General features: G+C 40.0%; 1 protein-coding gene across 1 annotated transcript in view; it reads left to right on the top strand.

Annotated features, from left to right (window-relative positions):
- The window catches only part of LOC101622070 (Fc receptor-like protein 3), a 91,874-nt gene that overhangs the window by 34,327 nt on the left and 38,839 nt on the right, over positions 1-18,708 (top strand). Inside the window, exons 7-12 of the mRNA XM_012733264.1 lie at positions 10,612-10,767; positions 12,623-12,859; positions 13,320-13,568; positions 13,809-14,093; positions 14,823-15,107; positions 15,334-15,612. Of these exons, the coding sequence (XP_012588718.1) occupies positions 10,612-10,767; positions 12,623-12,859; positions 13,320-13,568; positions 13,809-14,093; positions 14,823-15,107; positions 15,334-15,612 (1,491 nt within the window). The remainder of the gene's footprint in view (positions 1-10,611; positions 10,768-12,622; positions 12,860-13,319; positions 13,569-13,808; positions 14,094-14,822; positions 15,108-15,333; positions 15,613-18,708) is intronic.

Here is an 18,708-nt window from a genome sequence, read left to right as displayed (position 1 = left end):
CTGGTGAAACCCTCTTCAATCCACAATCAGCTAATGACCAAGGCTGACCATCATAGGATCTGTTCCCTCTTCAAAGCCTCACCTTGTGAACATATGGCCCTCAATTGGTTCCTGTGTTTTTACTTTGCTACATTTAAGGCCATATCCCCATTGTTCTCAAAGATCTAGAGCTAATACCACCCTTGGTGCAGGGGAAGGTCTGTGCCTGTCCATAGAGCTCTCTACAAGCAGATTTGCAGTTAAGATGAAGACTGTGAAGCTCATCTCAGTTATGCATCCCTTACTGCTTACTCCAATATAGTGAGCTATTATTTCTTCCAAGACAGAGTGAGTTTAGGAACAGAGAGAAACAGAATCAGAGTTGCATACACAGAAAAGTTTAAGGGTCCCCCAACATAATTACTCGTTTCATTTGTTCAAACAAATTAAAAGTGATTCTTTTCAATTAAGTTTGCCAGAGTTAGCAAATAAAATTATAGACAGTTATATTTGAATTTCAGATAAATGAAGACAACCTTCTGGTATATCCCAAATAATGTATATGACATACTTATAATAAAACAATATTTTCCCCTGACATTCAAATTTAGGGAAACATGTATTGTATCTACACCTAATGTCAGACATTGTGCAAGGCTCAGAGATAATAATGTGAACATGACATTGTGCCTGCTTTACAGAGGAAAAGATAGAAAGTCCATTATTTTTAGCAGGACAATAACATGCAAAAAACTTCAGGCTAACAGAAAACTAGCAAAATGGCAACACTAATTTTTCCTGATCAATAATTACTTTAAATGTAAACATATCAAACTCAATGATTAAAAGGTGAAAAGTAGTGAATATTTTTTTAAAAGGACACAACTAAATCCTATTTACAAAAGCCTTTATTTATTTTTTCAAAAAAATATTTATTTTCTTTTATCAGATTCTCCCCTCAGGTGCCATCTGCCTAGTTCTCTGCCACCATAGTCCCCTGGAACCTCACCATAGTCCCTTGTGCTCCCCACCCCCTTTTGATCCCTCTTCTCCAAGCCCCTTGCTGTGGGCTTCAAGTCCATGGTCAGTTTTGTCTTTTTCCTGACTCTTTGTGTAATTTTCGTATGCTCCACTTCTAAGTGAAACCACTTGATATTTTTCTTTTTCCTTCTGACTTATTTCACTTAGCACAATCCCTTCCAGCTCCATCCATGGTACTGTAAATAGCACGAGCTTATCTTTTTGGGTGGTGAGTAGTACTCCATTGTATACATATACCATACCTTGACCCATTCTTCTGTTTGGTGCATTTAGATTGTTTTCATATCTTAGTTATTCTGAGTAGTTTTGAAATAAACATAGGAGTGCAGGTTTCCTTTCCAATTAGTGTTTTTGTATCCTTTGGGTAGATTGCCAGGAGTGAAATAGCTGGGTCATACAGTATGTCCATTTTCAAAGAGAGTCCTCCCTGAAACTTTCCACAGGGGCTGCACCATTTTTTTTTTTTTTAATTCTCAACATTGTGAGGTGGTATGTCATTATGGCTTTGATGTGCAATTCCCTGATAATAAACAATGCTGAACATTTGGCACTCTTGGCCATTTGCATTTTTAGTTTGGAGAAGGGTCTTTTCAGTTTTTCTGCCCATTTTTTGACTGGGTCATTTGTTTTGTTTTTGTTGAGTTGTGTAAGCTCTTTGCTATCAATCCCTTATCAGTTGTGTGGTATGCAGATACTTTCTTCTATTGCACAGGATGTCTCTTGCAATACAGAAAGTTTTTAGTTTAATGTAGTCCCAGTTATTTATCTTCTCCTTCATTTTCCTTGCTTCTGGAGATGAGTCCTCAAAGTTATTTCTGAGATATAGGTCATGAAGTGTTTTGCCTATATGTTTTTTTTTTTCTTCTATGTATTGAGTGGTTTTAGGTCTTACAGTCAACTCTTTTATCCATTTTGAGTTGGTTTTGTGTATGGTGTGAAACAATACTCTAGTTGCAGTCTTTTGCATGTGGTGGTCTTTTTTCCCAGAACCATTTATTGAAGAGACTTTCTTTGTTCCAGTGTATACTTTTTGCTCCTTTGTTATAGAATAGTTGGCCAAATGTGTGTGGCTTTATTTCTGGGCTTTCAGTTCAATTCCATTGGTCTGTGTATCTGTTTTTGTTTCAGTACCATGCAGGTTTTATTATTACGCTTTGTAGTATAGTTTGAAGTATGGTAGGTCTGTTTTCCCCATTTTAAGTCAAGGAAGCTTTTGTTACTCAAAGCTTCTTTTGTGTGTGTGTGTGTGTGTGTGTGTGTGTGTGTGTGTAATTCCATATGATTGTCAGCAGTATTTGTTCCATTTCTTTGAAGAATGCCGTTGAGATTTACATTGACATTGCATTAAATCTGAAAATTGTTTTTGCTAGGATGGACACTTTGGTAATGTTAATTGTTCTGATCCATGAGCAGGGAATGGTTTCCATTTTGGGGGCTGTCTCCCTCTATTTTTTGAAGTGTTTTATAACTTCCTTTGTATAGACTTTCTTTGTTAGGTTTATTCCTGGGTATTTAATTTTTTTGGTATGATAGTAAATAGGATGATTTTCTTAATGTTTTTCTTCTTCAGACTGATTATTTGCATATAGGAAGGGTACTGAGTTTTGTGTATTGATTTTGGAACCTGCTACTTTGCTGAACTGGTTTATTGTTTTAATTACTTTTTCTGGGTTGTCTGGTAGTTTTAGTTCTTTCCCCACTTGGATTCCTTATATATATTTCACTTGGTTTAAGTTTTCTATATCATTTTTATTCAAATTTGGGTGATTATGTAGTTCTAGGATTTTTTTTCATCTTTTGTTGAACTTGTTTGCATGCAAATGTCCATAGTAATTTCTTTTTAACCTCTGGATTTCTGCTATGTCTGTTTTAATTTTCCTCTTTCATTTATGATTTATTTATTTTAATTTTCTCCCTTTTATTCTTTATAAACCTAGCTAGTGGTTTGTCTATTTTGCTTACTTTTTCCCCAAAGAATCAGCTTTTGATTTCATTAATCTTTTGGACTGTGTTTTTATTTCAATTTCACTTATTTCTGCTTTAATTGTTTTATTATTTCCTTTCTTCTACTGGCCTTTGGTGTTTTTTTTCTCTTGTTATTATTCTTTTCCTAGTTCTTTAAGATGGAAGATTGGGTTGTTTCTTTGGGTTCTTTTTTGGTTCTTGATTTGGGCCTGTATTGATATACTTTCCTCTTATTACTGCTTTTGCTCAGTCCCATACACTATGGAAGACTGTGTCCTCATTTTCATTCATATCAAGGTATTTTAAATTCCTTTTTTGATTTCCTCATTAACCAATGGTCATTCAGTAGAGTTTTATTCAGTCTGCATGCAATGGGTGATCCTTGCTTTCTTTTTGTACTTGATTTCTTAGTTTGATTCTTTTGTGGTCAGAGAAGACACTTGGTATGACTTTGTCTTCATATACTTGCTGATGTTTGTGTCGTGATCCAGTATATGGTTGATCCTATAGAATGTCACATGTACACTTGAGAAAAATGTTTATTTGGTTTTGGAAGGATGCAATGCCTTATAGACGCCTATTAAGCCCGTGTGGCCTAGATCTTTATTTAGGGTTATTGTGTCTGCTTATTTTTTTGTTTCATTGATCTGTCCATTGATGAGAGTGGGGTTTGACATCTCTTATTACATATGTATTTTCTCTAATATCTGTTTTCAGAGATGATTGTCTTTTTCTAATGTATTTTTGTGTTCCTCATTGGGTAAGTATATAGTGATGATTGTTATGTTTTCTTGGTGTATTGTCCCCTTGTTCATTATCTAGTGTCCATCTATGTCTCGTTACCTCTTCTAGCTTGAAATCTATTTTATCTGATATAAGTATGGCAGTCTGTGCCTTCTTTTGGGGACCACTGCTTGTAGAATTGCTACCCATCCTTCACTTTCAATCTATGTTTATTTTTAGGACCAACATGTGTTTCTTGGAGACAGCAGAAGGTTAGGTTCTCTTTTCTAATCCAGCATATTGCCCTGTGTCTTTTGATTGCTAAGTTCAGTTCCTTTATATTTAGGGCATTTACTGATACATGGAAGGTTGTCATTGCCATTTTGTTCATAATTTTATGGTTCTACTCAGTACCATTTTTGGTTATTCCTATCATTCCTCTGTTTAGATTTTAAAGCTTCTTATAATATGCCTTAGAGTGGAGGTTTAATGGTGCCAATTTGTTTGTCTGGGAAGGTCCTTGTTTTCCCCTCATATAGGAAGGACATCTTTGCAGGATAAAGTATTCTTGGCTCGCATTTTTTGTCTTGGAGCTTTTTGAATATGTTATTCCTTTCTCTTATTGCTCATAGTGTTTCTTTAGAGAAGTCTGAAGTCAGGCTATTCAGTTTTCCTATATAGGTTATCTGTTTCTTCCCCCTAATCAGGACCATTATTTTTTCTTAGTCTGGGACCCTTTGAAGCTTTACTACTGTGTGTCTTGTTCTAGTTTTCCTTTTATTATGATAGTTTGACATCTTTCTAGCATTCCATATGTCTAATTTCATTTCCCTTTCAAGATTTGGGACGTTCTCTTCAATTAATTCTTTGAATAGTTTTTGGTTCCCTTGTCTCTCTCTCTCTTTCTGGGACTCCTATCATTCTTATATTTTCTTTCCTGGCAGTTCAGACAGTTCTCAAAATGTTTATTTATTCCTTTCCCCTTTGCAGCTCTCTTTCTCTTTTGATTCTTTTTGTATCTGTATCTTCAAGAAGACTGATTAATTCTTCCATATCATCTATTCTACTTTTATAGCTCATTCTAGAAATTTTCGGCTTCTCTATTGATCTTTTAATACCCTGCAGTACCTTTATTTTCTTATTTAAAGTTTCATTCTTATTTGTCTGCTTCTTGATTATGTTTCTCATAGCTTTCTTCTCCTTTTCTTCATCTTCTCTTATATCTTTAAGGTTTTTTTTTAATTTATGCAAACAAGAGTTAGGGTGCAGGTCAGAGATGTGGGGAGTGAGAGGATTTAACGGAGACATAGTGGAAAGCAGAACAAGTGGACCTACTGAAATACACTGCTGAGAGAAGCAGAGGGCAAGACAGGTGAGGTCTGCTGAGCCATGTGGATCAGCTCCCTAGCCAGGGATCTAACTTGTGCTGATCAGGCTGTGGATAGCTTCATAGTGCTGGACTTAACTTACCACACCACCAGAGAGGTCCTTCAAGATTTTTTTAATTATGCCAATTTTGAATTCCTCACTTGTCAGGTAGAGAAATTTTTCCTTGTCCATAATGCTGGATTTTGGAGATTGATGTCTTTAAGTGCTACATTTTACCTAGGAAGACATGTGTGATCATTTCAATTTTTCTTTCTTCCCAGTGTCTGTTCTTGTGTTCACTCTTGAAGATGTGGTTTATTTGGGTATGTGTCCAGACTGCTGGAACCAGTGGGTCTCTATCTGAGCAAACTGCTGGAAGGATATCATGGGTACTTGAACAGTCTCTGGGTACATTGGAGAACTCCACGATGGTAATGACTGGGGCTGGTGGAGTCCTGATGAGGTTCCAGAGAACATTGTTGATCTTAGAGTGGCAGATGACCACTCATCTTGAAGGTAATAAGTTCTCTATGCATTCTTTGTCCCAGCCCTGTGGTGCATCCCACCTCTCATCTGATTGGGTTTGGGCTGGCTGAATCCTGTGGAGAAGAACCTCACTTTATATTTGAAATATACAGGGATGGGAAAGTAAAGGGGTGTGAAAAATACCCTGTGGTGATTATAAGAGTGCAGAGGTGATTATACTTGCATTGCATAGAAGAGACAGTAAATCAAAAACTGTCAAAAAGTATGAACAAAGACACTTTATAATGGTAAAAAGGTCAATGTATGAAAAATATAAGAATTAGAAATACGTATGCACCATAGCATCTTAATATAAACATTAACAGAACTGACAGGAGAAGGAAATATAGACAGCAACACAACAACAATAGAGAGCCCAATAACCCCATTAATTGACAGAAAATCCAGACAAGACATCAGTATGGAAGCAAAATACTTGAAATACAATACAGAACAATTAGTTCTAACAAATTTAATACAAAACATTCTATTCAGCAGCAGCAATAACAACAGAATACACATTCTCTCTAGCATACATAGAGGTTTCTACAGGATACATAATGTTAGGTCAACAACAAATCTTAACAAATTTAAGAATGGTACATAAAGTACTATTTCTCTACTCAAGATGAAATGACACTAGAAATCAAAGAGAGAGAGAGAAAATGAGAAAATTCACAAGTATGGGTAAATTGAGCAGTATATACTTGAACAACAATTGCATCACAGAAGCAACCAGAAAGGAAATTAAAATATACTGGGGCAAATGAAAGCAATACCATGACTACCAATATTGATGGGATATAACAAAAGCAGGAAGAGAGCCATTCAGAGTGATAGATGTCTACATTATAAAAGGAAAAAACCTTAAATAAATAAGTAATGTAATTACACACTTCAAGAAACTAGTGGAAGAACAATAAACTAGGTTGTCAGAAGGAAGGAAAAAAGATTAGAGAGAAATAAATGAACTTGAGACTAACAAAACAACAGAAAAATTTTTGAAATTTAAAATTGTTGCTTTAACGATGGCAAACTCAATCTAATAATAACAGAAGATTCACATAAAGAAAATAAGAAATGAGTGAAGAGACACTGCATTTGACATAATAAAAATAAAAAGGATCAAAAGAGACTGCTATAAAAATTATACTAACTACAACTGAATAACTCAAAAGAAATACATATATTCCTAGAAATATACAACCTACCAAAACTAAATCAGAAAGAATCTGAAATCCTGGACAGAACTATAACTAGTAGAGAGTAAGAGTCAGTAATAAAAAGAACTATCAACAAAGAAAATCTCAAGGCCCAATGCATTCAGTGATAAATTCTACCAAATGTTATAATAATTAGCAGCAATTTTTCTCAAATTTTAAAAAATCAAAGAGGAGGGAACACTTCAAAATACATTTTTTGAGTCCAGATTCACCTTGATGACACTATCAAAGATTCCACAGGAAGACTACAAGGCTTTAAAAAGAACAAAATTCTGTAATAGACATGGATGAATCTTGTTGAACATTATGTAAAATCCAAGCACTGCACAACTCTATTTATATGTGGTGTCTAAAATAGCCAAGTTCATAGAATCGGAAAAGAATTGTCATGTGTCAAGGGAGGAGGAAATGGGGGTTACTAATCAAAGGCATTTAGTTTCAGTTAAATGACTGAGCTGTAATGGTGTAGAAAATCTGTTATGTAGCTTTGTACCTAAACCCAACAATAACTTGGGTAAGTTGATACTACATTGTCTCAGTGGAGAAGCTGAGGTCATCCTCAAATCTGAAATACCTGTAAAGGATACAAAACTCAGCAATGTGAGTAGGTTCATCTTTATGGGCAATGGTATTGTTAAAGCATATCTCTCCATGTCCTAAACAAACAAGTTTCCATCAGAATCTATACCAACTGCTTTTGACTACTATGCCGTCAGTTGTGATTGGTGGAAACTCATGAACTTTTCAAGCTTTGGTGGTGAAAGGGATCAGTAGCATCTTTTCTGCATTGTTCAATTTAGTATTTAAAACAACATACCCTACATGTAAATCCCAACCCCACCAAGACAACCAGCCTGTTTCTCCACTTTTTCTCCTGGAAATAATCTTGGACTTCTGAATCCCTGCAACTTCCTTTCTCTTCTGCTTGGGCTTTCCTGTTTGCATGCAGGCATCTGCAAGATGGCTGTGTGCTTGGACTCAGCCCTCACTGGAAGCATGCTTCCTGCTGTTAATTATTAAAGAAACTCCAATCTCTAAGTCCTAGAAGGAACCACTTTTGTCAAACTGTCAACTGTATTTTTGTATTGGGGTGAACAAAAAAATATTGTTCCATTAAACTTTAATAAAATTTCATTTATTTATTTTGAAAAGATTTATTTATTTATGCTTACAGAACTGGAATATAGGTCAGAGGTGTGGTGGATGAGAGAGCTCACCAGAGACAGAGTAGGGGGGTGGGCAGAATGGCAGACTGACAAAGTACAGTGCTGAGGGTAGCAGTAGGTGGGTCAGAAGAGGTTTGTTATACCATGTGTGTCACCTCCCTGACCGGGGATCGAACTCATGCTGCAGTGACTTCAGAGAGCTTCATAATGTGGTGCTTAAACCCACTGTGCCACCAGGGAGTGCCTCCATCTTTTTTTTTTTTTTTAAAGATTTATTTATTTGTGCACACAGAACTGGGATACAGTCCCAAGGCGCAGGTGTGGTGAGAGGATTCACCACAGACACAGTGGGGCGCAGGACAGGCAGGTCAACGAAGTACACTGCTGAAGGGAGCAGTGGGTGTGTCAGAAGAGGTCTGCTGTGCCATGTGGATCACCTCCGGGGCAGGGATGGAACTCATGTGGAAATGGCTTTAGCTTCTTAGTGCTGTGCTTTAACCTGCTGCGCCACCAGGGAGGGCCCGAGGGCTTCCATCTCTCCATCTTTAATAAAATTTTGAAAGAAAAAAAAAAATCCCCTGCAGACTGAAGGGATTATGACAGATTAAAAATACCATCTTATCCACAAACTGATGTATTTCTAGTCTCTCCATCCTCATTTAAAAATGTGAAAGAGTGCCACGCATAAGTTACTGTTACAGGGCAACTCCGATATGAAATGGTTGCCTGACAGTGGGTCCTCATCTGTGTGCTCAAACTGACATATAATACGCAACTGCAGGCACACACAAAAAGGTTAATAAAGTGTTTATTTACAAAAGAAGGGGAAACGAAGAAATGAATATTTCAGGGAAAAAGAGAGGGAGATAAATTGGTAAATACGTCCTACCAGTTCTGCTGACCTGGAACTCCAATGGCGTGCTGAGAGCCGGTAAAACGTCAACAGTCAAGCCAAGGCAAGACCCAAGAGAGCCCCAAAAGCCCACATGTCCGTTTTATACCACCCCTGGCTGCCTAACTCCACCCTCGGGTCCCTTTAGTATCCCTTCAGTGATGCTGGGATTTGTAGTTTCCGTGTCTTGATGGCTTTGGGCTGGAGTGGGGGTGGGGTCCACAAAACCTGTGGGGACTTAGTTCAAAGTATCCTTTCCCCCTAACATTACCATTGTGATTTTTTGCTTGTTGGGACCCAAATTTATCTCAGAGACGACCCCTCTACTTTTGAAATATTTGCTAGGAACAAACAAAAGCCCTTGGGTCCAGAGACCAGTCCAGAGCTGAAAATCTGGCCCTGAAGGCCACCCAGCATGTGGAGTGTTCTGCATGCACACACAAAGGTGTAAAGAATGTAGCTGAGGAAAACATATTGGCTGCTTCGGAGCCTCCAGAAATGAAGAAACACCACAGACGTGTGCGGCTGTGAACATCTCTCCAGACCACAGCTGGTATTGGCATTATACCAAAAACAAGGTTTAATCAAACTAAAGTTTGAAACCAAAAATTCAATTTTGCAATACCGACAAGTTCCCTGCACTAACCCACAGGCACGGGTTGAGATAAGGCGCACAGGCTTCTTCCCGCTTGCAACACTAGTTACTTTTGTGTAATGTCTATCACTAGAAAAGTGATCAGTACTAGATTTTGTTTTGTTGTTTTGAAACATACATCTATTTTTAACGGCAAGGCATGTTTATAAAGACTCTGCAACAGACTGGCCCTTGGATTTCCCTTTTTGTAAGCAAATGTCTGATTTCAGCTTTGATCAGTGAGGCATCCATGTCACAGATGATTATCTCAAAGGTCACACTTCCAGCCTACATAAAGGGCCAGTCCTTTTCACACCCCTTGGTGTTAGAGATCTTTGATAATTCACCACCTGGGTTGCTTGTTTTATCTCTTCCCATGCTTAAAATTTCCTTTCTTATGTTTCAAAATCACCACAAAGAGGGAATCTGAAAGGTAGGACCTCACCTTTTGTTCCAGGCCCATGACTTGCTGTATGGCCCCAGGTGTGCCTTGTGCTTTCTAAGACTTGTGAGTGATAAACCTTTTATTTCTTCAACATATCCTTATAACCACTTCTGAATACACCTTGCAATCATGATAAAAAACCACAAGGGTCAGGCCAGTCACAACACTGGCACAAAAGTTTCCCTTTGCAGGCTCATTCATTTATCTCCTCGCTTGCACAGACCGTGTGGGACTGAAGGCAGCCCTCTTGCGGCTGTTTCCTCTCCAGTAGCCTCATGCCTACTTATGCAAAGGTGTCAAAGCCTTTTGTATCTGCGTTACCACTTTGAACTGGTGACTCACACCATGGAGTGTGGCAGCACCATGTTCCTCGACATGTCTATATTAGGGTCCTCAAGAGGAACCAGATATTGTGTGAATTCAAGGTGATTCAGGGGGTTTCCATTTGAGAAATGAAAAAGCTTCCTGATTCTTTTTCTCAAAGAATCTGGGTAGAGCTTTGGAGACACCTCTGAGACTGTTGGAAGATGCTCACCAACATCCAACTTTGCAAAGCTATCAGGGCTGAAACACCAAAGCTTGGAGGAAGATGGCCAATCAGAAAAAGGGCAGGATATGATGCTCTTACTTCTCCTTTTCTAATTATGTAGACCTCATGGGTCATCACCCTCATTTCAACCTTCCTGGTTGGGAAAGAAGTCCTCCTTTTGGCAAGAAAGACTCTCCCTTCCCTGGGGCAGGCCAGGTCCCCATGCTTCTTTGGCTGCTGCTGATCCTGGGTGAGTCCAGGGGTTGGGCTGGACAGGGCCTCTGTTCCTCATGTTGCTCAGGGGAAAGCCAAGGAGTTCCTCTTGCTTCTTGCTTTTGGGGTTCAGAGACTGCACAATAGGGGAAAAGAGGGAACTGAGTTCCCAGGGAAACCAAAAGTCTGCAAATATAATCCTCAGTGCAAGCAAGTATGCTACTCATGGTTTTTCACCCATTTCGCCCTTCATCTCCTAGAAAGATTGGGTTTTTCTTTCTGCCAAACCTTAACTCCAAATTCCTCAGATAAACTTTGCTGTCAAAAGCAGGAATGAGCAGTTTACAGAAGGTACCTTTAAGGTACCAGTGAAGGATACTTTCCATAGTGGGGTGGGGTATGGCCCACAAAAATGGAGTCCTTGGACAAGCAATTCATTTCCAACAATCTGCTGCGCCATATGGGTCAGCTCCCTGACTGGAGATTGAGAGCTTCCTAGTGCTGTGCTTTAACCTGTTGTGCCACCAGGAAGAGCCCTTAACCAGAGATTTGAAAAAGTGTCAGGAACAACTCCTAAGGAATGGGGAAAGAGAAGTCATTTTTTCAAGTCCTCCTGTTTCTGTACCGTGAGGTCAGTGTGGGGAGCACGAAACAAGAATGAAGCAATAAACTGGTAAGTATAGAACAGCAGAAAGAAGAACCAGAGTTGTGGACTTAAGCCATGACATATTTATACAATAACTAATAAATCTGGTTATTCATTTTGGTGCTTTGGGAGCTGTAGACTGAGATCAAAGAAGGGGGGAGGAAAAGCTAAAGAAGTGGTTGTGACTGGGTTGTTGGCAAATTTCTCAGGGAGTAATGGAAAGGATCTGTGAAATATTGTTGTGTTCTAATTTTTAAATTTTGGTCCTCTCACAGCTCCTGAAATAGGAAAATCAGGTCAGTTTCCCCTCAACTCTGTTCTTCCTGCTCTCTGGGCACTGGTCTCCGAGCCAGCACAGACTGTTGCTGTAAACAGGGGCTACGGGGGTGCTCTAACATCAGTGGTGTTGCACCTGAGGTCAATCCTGTGGAGATGGTGGGTAGTGGATCTTCTGATTCCTGCAATTTTAATTCTGTCCCTGGTATGCCTCAGAGTGGAGGGAAAAAGCATTTGCAGAGAGAAGGGCTGAGGCAGAAGCAAAGAATCTCAGATGTGATCTGTATTCCCTAAGACCTCTTTTGGATGTCCTAGACCATGCCAATATCAAAGGACACAGAAATAGCTCCTATTCATGGAGGAATAGCTACAGCAAATCTGTATTTGTATGCAAAAGGACTCATGTCACTGCCTGTGTCTGGTCACATCAATCAGTTGCAATTCTATCCACAAATATGAGTTCTTAAGCCTCCCATGTCTCTTCACTTAAATTTTTTACATCCCTCAGTTATTATTGTTTCCAACTTAGATGGAGAGCAGAGGAAAGTTGTTTCTCCCAACCAAGCAGCCAATGAGACAAGGTTAAGTTCAGTGAAGGTGAAAAAAATCTTGTTCATGAAACATTAACAACCAAGTAGGAAGTGATTTTTCGGAATCTAGAAACTGTCTCTGAGGTAGCTATGTCCCTGCCTTACCCTTATTTTGACTGGAATGTACAGGACAGGCATCTCTGAATCAGCCCCTCTTTGGTGCCTCACCACATTTGCCCCTACAAATCATCTCTAGAGATTCTCTGAGCCCACACCAGGGAACTAAGAGCTGTTGTCCATGATACCTACGCTCCCACCTATGGGTTTCCCCAAGCATTTTCAAGGATGTTTCTGTCCTAAAAGGAATTATTCCAAGAAAATTCTTAGTGCAGACTGGGCCCACCCTTGTTCTCTGTCTGTCTTACTTTTACCTGACTTCACCTTTTCTATTTCCCATGTAGAAAGAGTTCCAAAGGCCTTTCTTCATCTCGACCCTCCATGGTCCACTGCCTTCAAAGGAGAGACAATGACCCTCAGATGCGAGAACCCTCATTCTTCAGCCCAAGAAGTCATATCTTGGTATTCTGGCAATAAGTTGTTGGAAATTAAATCCAAAGAAATCAGAATAAGACATTCTGGAATTTACAAATGCAAGACCCAGGGGTCTTTACCCAGTGACCCTGTGGTTATCGAGTTCTCATCTGGTGAGGAATGAAGGGAAGTCCCTGGAATGAATCCCTGGGTGGCAAGTCTGAGGGCTGAGTTAGTGCAGGGAGCTCAGAAAGAGTTGTAAACAAGCAAGAGGATCTTCAGTGCAAACTGGGAGAAAGGGTAGCCCTGGGATGTTACACTGTCCATCTTTTCTGTCCAGAGAAGTGTTGGTAACCCAGAAGTCATCAGGCACAGGGGGACTCAGTTCTAAAGAAAGCTTTGGTATAAAATTCCTCTTTTGTTAAAAGATGTGTATAGGCATTAAGGATATTTCCCAGGAATTAGTTTACTCTCCTAGGACAAAGGAGATCTGGGCATTCTGGATGCAGGGGGCTGTTAAAGGACACCCTGTGCAGGCACAGACAGAACTGAAGTTCCGGCCTTGTGGGCAGGGATGAGTTCTCGAAGGAAGAAACAGCCTGGATAAATGAGTGTGTTCTTCACTCGTTGCAGCCTCGCTGATCCTGCAGGCTCCATACCGTGTCTTTGAAGGAGAGGATCTAGTGCTGAATTGCCGGATGAGGGAAGATAGTACTGATGAAAAAATATACTACAAAGATGGAGAAAGACTTGGCACTTCTAACTCGGAGTTCAAATTGAAATCAGTGTCTACAGGCAACAGCAAGTACCACTGTGGAGTACCATGTAACGTTCTTAAAATATTTGAAAAAATGTCAAACCCTCTGCAGGTCACAGTTCAAGGTAATGGCTTCACGTCTGTGGGTAATAGGGCTCAGCAGGAAAACATGCAAGGGGATTGAGGGAGGGCCTCTACTAGTGGGAATTCCATGGAAAACTCCTATACCCTGTGTGGGAGGGAGGTGGGAGATGACTCCGTCTGTAAGGGGCCTGCGGCTCTTTGCTGATGCGGAGAACATAGGTGCTTCTGTTTAGGAGTCCCGAGCCTCTCGGCCCTAGGAACTGTATGTTTTTTCTCTCTAGAGCTGTTCCCACCTCCTGTGATAATAGCCAGCCCTTCCCTACCCATAGAGGGAAGCTCACTCACCCTGAAATGCCAAACTCAGCTGCCTCCACAGAAGTCACACATTCAGCTTCAATTCAGTTTCTTCAAAGAAAATCAGGCCCTAGGGTCAGGCTGGAGCAGTTCCCCGGAGCTCCAGATCCCCACCGTGTGGAGTGAAGACTCTGGCTTGTACTGGTGCCAGGCACAGGCCACAACTCACAGAATCCTCAAGAAAAGCCAAAAAGCCTGGATTCAAGTGAAGAGTGAGTATCCCTGGGGTTCCTCCGGACAGTCGACTAACAGGAAGCTTCTGGCTTTCTCGGCATCCTTCTCTTTTCAGGGTCAGCACTGGCCTAATACTCCTAGAACATTCTCCTCCACCTCAGTCCTCAGCAGTAGTTATTGATCAGGTTTTGGTGCTTTATCCTCTGTGGGTTACAGAGACACACAGGGTATGTTCTCTCAGGAGTCGATGGAATCAGCAGCACAAAGGACCACATCCAGTCTTTAGAGGTGCTGCCATTTGTTGGCCTAGGTACCCCCAAATAATTGGAAAAGAGGAAGATAAAGACAAATTGAAAAAGAAGAACACAGGGAAATGGAGGTGAAAGTAGAAAAAAGTCTAAAAGGATAGGAGAGGGGTATTGAATTCTGATTAAAGGTCACTTCAGAATAGAAGTCACACTCTAGAAGTTTCTCTTATATTGTGGCCCATCAGTGCACCACAGATTCCTTAGAGAGGAATGTTGGTGAAACATGACTGCCATGCTCATTAAGTCAAAGTCCTGATGCCCACATTCCCCAAGATGGAATTGTGATTCTGGAATTCTTCCCCATGGAGGACAATTGTGCCCTTCACAATAATATACACAATTATTTCCTATTGCCTGATCTGGAGCCCTGCCTATTCTACTTGCTGCCTTTGACTTACCCATGGCAGTTACAACTTTCTCCTTAACCCTGATGTCACCTGTCATGTTGTGCCCTCCCAGGAGTTCCTGTGTCTGATGTGAGTCTAATGGTCCAGCCTCCCAAGGGGCAGCTGATCGAAGGAGACAATCTGATCCTTATCTGCTCAGTGGCTAAAGGTACAGGGACCATCACATTCTCCTGGCACAAAGAGGGCACATCAAGTTTGGGGAGAAAGACTCAGCGTTCCCTGTCAGCCAAGCTGCAGATTCCCTCTGTGACAGAGCATCATACGGGGCGGTACTACTGTTCAGCTGACAACATTCATGGCCCTGTACTCAGCAAATGGATTACAGTCACACCCAAAAGTAAGTTTCCATTTTTCTCACTCAGCCTTGACTGATGGGTCAGTGCCTCAGTTCTCTGTCAAGAAATGAAAAGATTGAAAAATAAGTTGAAGACACCATATTTCTCATGAATAGGACTGAGAAGTGATGGAAAATTCAGGATTACGTCTGTTTGTGGGCTTCTTAAGTAAGGTTTTGAATTTGCCATAGCATCAGCATTCTCTGACAGCTCCTTTTGCTCCCTCAGTTCCAGTGTCCCGCCCTGTTCTCACACTCAGGACTCCCCGGGCCCAAGCCAAGGTAGGGGACGTGGTGGAGCTTCACTGCAAGGCCCAGAGGGGGTCTCCCCCCATCTTGTACCGGTTTTATCATGAGGACGTCATCCTGGGAAACAGCTCAGCCCCCGCTGGAGGAGGAGTGTCTTTCAACCTTTCTCTGACAGAAGAACATTCTGGAAACTACTCCTGTGTGGGTGACAATGGCCTGAGAGCCCAGCGCAGTGACACTGTGACTGTCAACATCCTAGGTGAGCAGGGGACACTCAAAGCTGTTACAACCAAGAACAGGCTTTACCTTCACTCAACTCTTTGGGGCTGTTTGCTGTAGGATACCCCAGCCGACTCCCAACTTTTTTGCCTGAGACATTTGGGACTCTTCCTCCTACACTTTCAGCAGCCCAGGCCATTTCTTTGTTTCCTCTGGCATTGTCCTTAATAGTGTCACAGTCCACACAGTCTTTCTCTTAGAGGCACAGGCTTTCCAGAATACCACAATTTCTGACAGGGGAACATCATATAGAACACTTTATTGAAAAGTGACCAGAGCATTCTTTGCCAAGGTTTTCTGCCCCTACTCTGAGCTAGTGACATCCACACTTGATTCTGTGTATCTAGACCAAATGCCTCCCTTTATAGACACCCACAGCCTTGGGGACACAGCTTTCTTATGGCCTGCAGTTTGATGAACTGTCTCTTTCTCCAAATGCCTTATGACTCTGAATGTTAGGCTATCATCTGTTATCCTATATAGGATATAATCTCATGTTCTCAATATCAACAATCAAAATTTTTTCACCAGGGTGCCACGACATCTTGTATCTCCTACTTCCAGTGCATGCTGATAATTAACGACATACCCATTCATTTAGGAGATACCACTAGTCCAAGTCATACTTATTCCAAAGAGCCAGCATTTGGAGGGTGTGGTGGAGGAAAGTTGTGACTTCCTGTGACTCAAAAGTCTTACATGCCCTGGATTTGCCATGACTTCTTGCTCTCCAGTGATTCCAAACTATGAGAACACTTAGGCCATTTTGGTTGGTAATGAGTCTTCCTCTGGGCCACACTTGGGTTATGATTTATATGGGTATTTAAACCTGAGAGGTCCAGGCTGTGTGCTGAATTTGGTGCTTTCAGTCTTGAGTAAGAAAATATCTATTTCTTTTGTTTTAAACAGGTCTATTTACTAGTCTTCCCTCGATTTTCTTACTTTTAATGTAAATAAGTAAATTACACCTGATCTCACACTACTCTCATTCAAGAGTATTACACATGCACCCCAAATATTGATTATGTACATGTACTGTTTTATATCTACTTTATAAAACACAGAAATATAAATTAAGGCTAGAGTGAATAATTTTTAAAATATACTTAGAATCTTTGACTAAAATGGTAATCATATGTTTTTTTTTTTTAATTGAAAGTCTGAGTTTGCTCTCTGTGGTTCAGTTATTTGAGGTGTGATTATGAGTTATACTTACTCCAACTGGTTGCAGTGATTGCTAATGCTTAAAAACATCTTGTCAAGACAGCCAGAGCCAGATGGACTCAGAGCATCGCTGGTTGTTCCTATAAGGTCTTGGTACCCATTTTCCAATCCCATATGCTAACTATGCAAAGATTTCCTTTGAAAATTGCTTAGTACATTTATATTTCTATTGATGTTAATAAGTTATTCTTATAAGTGGGAAGTAACAAATAAATTCAAGCTTGGAAAAATGCAAATTGATTGCTACATTGTTTCCAAGACTTTTAAATATATATAGATTCTTAGAGTTGATAATTTTTTTGGTAAAAAACACACAAAATGTAGGTGTTTTAAACAATCATTTTGCAGCTGATATCTCCATAACATCTGTTTATTTAGAAAAAAATTAATAATGTGAGTAGTGCTAAAGGGAATTTTTTTAAGTGTCTGACTACTGAGTAAATATTATACTACTTATAGCTATTGATCACAGAAAAAGAAATACTTATCTTTCTTTATAGAGAAATACGCAGGTTATCTTTATATTTAGCCCTCTTTTTTGAACTTTGCCTCAAAATGATTGAAAAACTTACATGGGGTACAGAAAGTGTTCATCATCATTCCCCAGTCTTACCAACCCAAAGGCCAGCTTGCTTCCATGTGCTGAAAGTGAACAGTGGGAGGCTCCGCCTCAGATCTGTCACTGACCTCTCTGCCTCACAGGAACTCCCTGTATTGCTCACCATGCTGGGACCTGCCGCCCGAGTAGCAGGGTCAATGTGAATGTCAGTAAAGCTGAATTTATTTTGTACTTTCAGATGAAAAACCAAATATTCTTAAATAGTCCCATGTTTTTTCCTCATACCCCAATGGGCTTTGTCATACACCACCTACTGAATTTGATGATCCTCTGGGGTGGTTCAGCTCCATAAGTCTCTGACTTTTGGAACTGATCTTGTAGAAGTTTAAGTTTGTTGAACCCTGGAGGAGAAATGCAATGGAAGGATATGAGAATCACTGTTCCCAGTACACAGAAGCCCAGGAAATAGTAGGCTAGAAAGATTCCAGGGGCATGGTTAAGAAGGAGACTCCAGGAATATGTTTTCCAACTAGACAATAGTAACCCTGGCTGACTCAGTATGATATCATTATTTGGGGACTTTGAGTTCTATTGAAGGCTAACATCTACCTGGGGCATCTCTAGACAGTAAATTGCAGTTAATTTCAGTTAACTTCAGCTCTAGGTACAGTAACATCCCATTCACACCCCTTTTGGTGTTGATGTCATGATCAGATTATATCTGACTCTATCAGATGATACCTTCATACAATGTGTGCCCCCCAAAATACATTGGTAACTTTTAAGCCCACTACTCTCATAATACACAAATGACTGATAAACACATGAAAAGATGCTTATCATTTCCAATTATTAGAGAAGTGCAAATTAATACTATAATAAAATACCACCTCACATCGATTAGGATGACTACTATTTAAAAAAAAAACCCGAAAATAAGTAGTGTTGGCAATGATGTAAGAAATTATAGCCCTATGAATGGTTGGAGGGAATGTAAAGTGGTGCCTCGTTCATGGCAAACAAAATGAGAGTTCCTCAAGAAATTAAAAGTGAAACTACAATATGATCCAGAAATTCTACTTTGGTGTTAAAATCACTCCCCTCCCCCTTCAAATTAATGTTGATTCTGGAAGAGATAGTAATTTGCTTCTAAACATAGTAGCATTACTCATAATAGCTAGAATATGGAAGCAAACTAAGTATCCATTAGTGGATAAATGTAGAAACAGAATTCAGTATATACTTTTTTTAATGTAATAGTTTATTTTTACATCATTTTGTATAAATTTTTTC

This window comes from Condylura cristata, unplaced genomic scaffold (assembly GCF_000260355.1).
Source record: "Condylura cristata isolate star-nosed mole 26May11 unplaced genomic scaffold, ConCri1.0 scaffold00040, whole genome shotgun sequence".
Lineage (NCBI taxonomy): Eukaryota > Metazoa > Chordata > Mammalia > Eulipotyphla > Talpidae > Condylura > Condylura cristata.
This window is presented reverse-complemented; position numbering and strand designations above follow the sequence as displayed.